This window comes from Cynara cardunculus (assembly GCF_001531365.2).
Source record: "Cynara cardunculus var. scolymus isolate 2C chromosome LG 9, CcrdV1, whole genome shotgun sequence".
NCBI classification, from domain to species: Eukaryota; Viridiplantae; Streptophyta; class Magnoliopsida; order Asterales; family Asteraceae; genus Cynara; species Cynara cardunculus.
The window spans coordinates 5,079,626-5,086,612 of NC_037536.1; the positions used below are offsets into that span (position 1 = coordinate 5,079,626).

Genomic DNA, 6,987 nt, shown 5'->3' on the forward strand with positions numbered 1-6,987 from the left:
GTTAGTTACACGAATTCAGTTATGAGATGAAATCGGATAGGGATGAAATTGTTTAGGGATGAACGGGTTTAAGAGTTTAAGAGTTTTTAAGAGTTTTAGCCAAATGCTTTATAATATAGTATAGATAGTTAATGCTAGAATCGTTAAAATAGAATAATTGTTAAAGTTGAAAATAATTTATTTTATAGATATTCTGAAATTTAATAATTTATTTTAACAAAAATATAATGTAGTTGTCGGAGATACTCTTGATAAATAATCTAATTATACGAAGGATATTACTGATGTATTTATAATAAATCAAGGATTAAATGTGTACTATATTCGAACTTTAAGATTTAAACCAATAAAATAATCCTCAGGTTTACGTTACGCGCGAACACTTGATACCCCACACTCAATCGTCACCGTCAAATGATATTGCCTCATAATCAACGGCTTAAAAGGCCTATCCGCGTCAATTGACATCGACCAATCACATCATTCCCTACCTTTTTATATAAATCGCCTCATAATCCTCTCCACCTTCATCCTCTCCCTACTAATTCTCCCTTGTATTTTCTCTCTTTCACAAACCTCTACTTGCTCAAATGGCACCAAAGGCAGAGAAGAAACCTGCGGCGGAGAAAGCTCCGGCGGAGAAGAAGCCTAAGGCTGAGAAGAAGCTCCCTAAAGATGCATCTACGGCGGGGGCTGATAAGAAGAAGAAGAGGAACAAGAAATCAGTGGAGACGTACAAGATCTACATTTTTAAGGTTCTGAAACAAGTTCATCCTGATATCGGTATCTCAAGCAAGGCCATGGGGATCATGAATTCCTTCATCAACGACATATTTGAGAAGCTCGCTCAGGAATCGTCTCGGTTGGCTAGGTACAACAAGAAGCCTACCATTACTTCTAGGGAGATCCAGACCGCCGTAAGGCTTGTACTCCCCGGAGAATTGGCCAAACATGCCGTGTCTGAAGGTACCAAGGCTGTAACTAAATTTACAAGTTCTTAGATCTTATACTGTAGATGCTAGGGTTTGTTGTGGAAAGATTGTTTTCTATATATTTCTGATATTGGTAGACCTATCGATTTGACGTCGGTAGTACCAAATGTGTTGCAATCTTCCATTTTTATTGAAATGAGATCAGTGTTTGGTAATTTGTTTCCCTTGTTATCTGTTTAAATTTCTTGGAGAATAAATGAACGATTTGGGGATTTTCTATTAAAAATTACACAATTGCTGCTCTGGTTAGGGTTTTGCATTTTGAGATTGAGCAGCATCATGATTTCCGAAATTCGTAAACAAATTTTGCTGACTACTGACCGTCATCGGTTGGTTGTGTAGTCTGATACCCTAAATTATTGCTCAAATCAAGTTGAAACCTTAGAACGAACCCATAAAATGTTCTTGATGAAAAACATTATAATTGAAATGATTAAGAAACAACCACAACACTCATTTGTTTAGACCAAATAAAAGAGACTTCAATGGTAGATCCATGTGGTTTGCTTATTCTAAACAGTCATTATTCAAGGCTTATTGTTTTCTTGGTAACTATAACCATTGCTCTTTCTATACAATCATTATTCAAAGGCTAATTGTTCTTAGTTAACTCCATTAGATTAGCAACACCAAGTTCTGTATCTATTGCTTATCATAACTTGTCATGGGCAACAGATCGAGGTGACGTTTCCCCTTGTTAATTGGTAAGAATCACCCATAAGCTATTTGTTCAAAGGGTAAAAGAATTGATAATGTGACAAAGATGTTAGGCAAACAACAATGCATCAGTTTGGAGGGTAACCATTCCAAGTCATGATGTGGTCAACACATGTAGTTCATTGTAGCCCCAGGCAAACAAAATGTTGAATTGAATCGTTTGAGTTTGAATACGAAGTTGAATTCAAGTGAAGAAAGAAAGAATAACGAATTGCTGAGATTGGTGAGAAAAGGGATTTGGACCATTGATCACTTTATATCTCAAACTCACTTATTAATCGTGTTTGATACTGTGATTGATCTGATGCATCTCATTTTAATGTGCATCCATCAAATAATATTTTCTAAGTATTAGACCATAATGAATTGTAAACTCAAACCCTATTTAGAGGGGTTATTGTAAATGAGAATTTATAGGCTTTTCTTCTCTTTATTTTTGTTATTTTTTAACATGTTATCAGCATGTATACTCATTAATTAACGACGAGATTGTCGTAATTCACCATTGTCAAATGATTGTTACGTCTGTTGCCGTCAATTGCTACTTCAATCCAAGTAAGAATTTTTGTATGAATTCATATATATATATATATATATATATATATTTGTGTATGATTTGATCTACATAATACATCCTTTTTTATTGTTAAGATTAATTGAATTGAAAAACATTTATAGATGAATTTCATGGTTATGTGATTTTGATTGAATAATAGAAGTGGATATTGAAATGCATTATAAAAACAATTGTTTAAATTCATATGGATTTGGATGTAATGATGTAAACTAAAATCATTATCTTATTGTTTCTTTTTTTGGCAATTTTAGGTTTTTGGATTTTTTTGTTGTTGTAGCAATAAATACGCGTTTTATTATTAGTTCTGATATTGTTTGATTTATTTGTGTTGTAGGATTAAATTCTTTTTAATAAACTAGGAGGATGTTCGTATAAAATAGTGAGATATATTTTAATTTTAATGTTTCGTTTTATTATTTATCTATGTTGATATAATATGGTTTTTAGTAGTTTTGAGAAAACACTGATTTTTTATTTTTGAATACAATATAAATTTAAATATGTCATAAAAATTTAGAAAAAAAATGTATGTCAATATTAGTATTAAATTTACTATTTAAAGTTCTGTTTTTTTTAATTTCTTTAATTCAAAATTTTATTTTGATTTATTAACGAACTAATTTATTTATCATTTAATAATATAATTTTTATAAAGATAATAATTAAGTATTTTGTTATAACTAATGATTATTTTAATTATATTTTAGATTTTTTATATTCAAAATAAGATATCTATCACATATTTAATTATGTTTATCTATATTTAGTTATACAAATTCAAAAATAAAGGTTTAATAAGTTGTATTTACACACAATTTACTCGTGATCTTGAATTGTAAGTAATATATATTAACAAACAATACTTTAAGCATAAAAAATGGTTTTAATAGTTCTTGTCAAATGATTTATGTGAACTTTGTATTCCATAACATAATAGATCAAAAACAATTCTATTTAAATCAGTACAAATCATAAATCAATCAATCAATGTTCAATCAATACAGTCATCCATAAGATTGAAGCTTACCTTGAAAGATAAGCAATCAAGATTTGGGGATGAGAAGCAATCGAGCTCCAAGAAAGTAAACCTAAACCGACAAAGAGCCAGACAAAAAACCCATAAAGAATCGATACATAATAAGTCAAAAAGAAAGAAGCAAAAATTGATACAAACCATAAATCAATAAGAAGCAATGGTCGAAACCCATGAGGTTGAAGCTTACCTTGAAAGAGAATCAACCGAGCTTTGGGGAAGGGAAGTTGACGGTGATTATAAGAAATATTGAGTCAAAACCACCCATTAAATATGAAATCAAACAATGGCTATCTACTCTTTAAAAAAAAGAGATTATAGGGAGGTTAGTTGGATTAGAGAGATTGTATGAACGAATTAAGATTTCAATGGAAGTGGTATGCTTTAAAAACATGTACGTATGCATAATTAACTGGTATTTTTGATTTTTAAATAATATGTACAAATTAATTGTACCTTATGCATGGTAATTTATTTTTAAAAAAATGAGCCAAATACTTTATAATATAATATAGATTATAGAGTTCATGAATAATAGTTAATCAATTATTTCATTGTTATTTATTATTATCTACTCATTAATATATTTAGTTATCTTGTATTTTAAGGCAAATCTATCCATACTCCTTTCTACTAAAACCTACATTTGATCTCTAATTTGTTTTTCTTCGTTTATACCCCTTCTCTCTCTCTCTCTCTCTCTCTCTCTCTCTCTCTCTCCGTCTATATATATATATATATATATATATATATATATATATATAGACGGAGGTTCAAACGAGAACCCCTGTGATTTACGAAATCGTTAGAACAACCCAATAACCTCAAATTTTTTTAATTAATTAATTAACTTATATTAATTATAAACAAATTAATAAAGGCAATAATGTAATTAAGTAATTTTTATAATTTGTATTTTATTTTAATTAATTGTTGATTGATCACGTATCCACGATTTTTCCTCTGGTTAGTTTTCTTATCTAATTTTCTTCTCCAGATCGTTCATAGCAGGTTGACAATCAACTTTCTTATCTCCTTTTCTTCATATCGTTCATAGTATCCATATTTTTGTCGATCTAGAATGGAGGAGAATGTTGTTGGTAAGGAAGTTTGTACAGAATCAAGTTATTCGAACGACGATTCCGAGGGCTTTTCTCAAGATTGTTTTTTTGAAGACAACTTTTTTGAAAAGAGTTTTGATAATGATGAGGAAGGTACGATAATAGTGTGATAACATTAAAATATGCCATAAATTTTCATGAATGATATTTTAGGCTTTTTATCACATGTGATAAAAGGTATATGGAATTGTGAATGTAAACATTTTTTGTCCATTTATAGTTATTGGTATATGTTGATTTGAGTTTAATGTTATTGTACTTTTGTAATTGAAAATTTTGATGTTTATCACATGTGATAAACATCCCATAATTTTCGTGACATATATTTGTTACCAGCTCATAGATATTGATCGCTCAAATCATATAACAAAAACAATTATTTGTGCATATCAATCCAAACAATTATCAGGAAATTGTAGTAGTGAGGTCTTTGTTGACTCCAATAACCTTCCCAGAAACAGGAGCGTTAATATCACTAGTAGTCATCACACTCTTAACTGCACCAAAACTGCTTTCTTGAGTTACAGTGGCTCCAACCTCCAGTAATTCAATGGAAACCACGCCTCCTAAATGGTCTTGACCATAGTCTGTGATACCAATGATGGCGGAGTTGCCTTTCAATTTGACCTATTCATGTGAGTCGGCATACTTCAAATATTTACCAACTGAACATATTACCAAAAACCACATGTGAATATGTATGTGGACTAGAGATGGCCAAACGTAACCGGCCCGGCCCGTAACTGACAGAGGCCCGGAACCGAGCCCGGCTCAAGACCGTAACTGACCGGGACCGGTGGTAACCGGTTATGGACCGGCGGTTAAGAACCGATTAGTGTTTTTAAGAAAATCTTGGACCGAAACCGGTTACGAAACCAATTATGGGCCCGACCCGGTCAACGAAAAAAAAGTCAAAAAGTCAAACTAGCCGTTTTATTCAGTCAAACTAGCCGTTGGACTCCCTTATGACCGTTTTTTTCATCTTCTTAGCTACCAAAACATGTATAAATAGATATGAGAGTTCCTTAGTTAGTTACCAACTCATCTCATCTTCAAAAACGCAAAGAACGCTATCAATTCTCGGTTTTTCGCTTCATTTTTTGAATTCGTTACGTATTAATTTCTTGTTTCCACTTCACAATTCTCGTTTATTTCTCTCTTTTACTTACGATTTACAAAATGGCCGGTGAACAACCCTCAAACGAACAAATTGCCCAATTTCTCGCCGAACACGGACGAAAGTCCGGATTTGGAATCACTACAACTTGGTGGTTCTCACGACCGGGAAACGAAAGACGCAATGCAAAATGTGTCAAACTCTCCTTACGGCGAAAGGAAATTCTACATTAAGGAGGCACACCGAAAAAACGTGCCCGGGGTTGAGGTTGGGGGGTGATTCGAGCCAACCGATACTTGACACACAAGGTCAAATCTGGAACTACGATGCCGATTTAAACCTACAAATGACTACACAATGTGTCATTCAAGTCGGTTTGCCTTTTGGACACTTCGACAACCCTCACGTTACGAAGATGATTCAAAAGACGCTACAACCACGATACAAGCCGGTAAGTCGTCAAACCCTTAGACGTGATGCTATAAAAATGTGGACAATTGCCAAAGACGAAATGCAACAAATGTTTTCTTCTTTGCCTAACAATATTTCTTTAACGTGTGATGTATGGAGTGCACCATACGGATTGCCGGTTTCTTATATATGCATAACGGCACATTGGGTTGACCCTAACACATGACAATTATTCAAACGTGTAATTGCGTTTGAACCGTTCGGTGCGCCACATTCAGGTGCACGTCAATATTCGATTATTAAAAAAAACCTTGTATTTTATAATTTAACCGCGAAAATAGTTAGTATTTCGTTTGATAACGCTAGTAATAACAATGCTTGTGTTGAAAAATTAAAGTGTCATTTGACACCTATTTTAGACGGAAAATTATTTCATACACGTTGTTGTGCCCATATTATAAATTTTAGCCCTTCAAGACGGTTTAAATATTTGTAAACCCGTAATAGATAAGTTTAGACTTATATTGCGGCGAATTTTCACTAAAGGTAAAAAAATGCATGCGGCCTATAGAAGGTATTGTCAAGACGTCGGTTTTAGAGYTTTGGGACCGAACCACGATATGCCCGTTCGTTGGAACTCGACATATTTTATGATCGAAAATTTAATAAAACAAAAAAAATTATATTTTTTCTTTTTATAAAAACCATTATCCTCAAAACACTATTGGAATTTTCGATTGGGCCGTGATTGAAGGATTGTACGACATTTTAGGGGATTTTAAAAATGCGACAACACTTTTATCGGGAATATATTATCCAACAAGCCTTTTAGTTTTAAACCAAATCTATATTTTGGCAAGTAAAATTGCCCAATACGAAGACCATGTGGATTGGGGAAGGTTGATATCTTCCATGAAAAAAAATTGTTAAAATATTTTATGGGTATCCCATTTCCTTTTCTTTGTGCTGCGACTTTAAACCCGTATTTAAATATTGTTGGTGTTGAAGTTTTAATTACA

At 32.5% G+C, this 6,987-nt stretch overlaps 1 protein-coding gene and 1 pseudogene across 1 annotated transcript in view; one reads left to right on the plus strand and one right to left on the minus strand.

Annotated features, from left to right (window-relative positions):
* The window catches only part of LOC112517691, an 8,645-nt gene extending 7,489 nt beyond the window's left edge, over positions 1 to 1,156 (plus strand). The window contains exon 8 of the mRNA XM_025125077.1: positions 552 to 1,156. Coding sequence (XP_024980845.1) covers positions 552 to 1,001 — 450 coding nt within the window. The 3' untranslated portion in view covers positions 1,002 to 1,156. The remainder of the gene's footprint in view (positions 1 to 551) is intronic.
* Positions 1,157 to 4,845: 3,689 nt separating this feature from the next.
* LOC112517692 overlaps positions 4,846 to 6,987 on the minus strand; it is a 3,699-nt pseudogene continuing 1,557 nt past the window's right edge.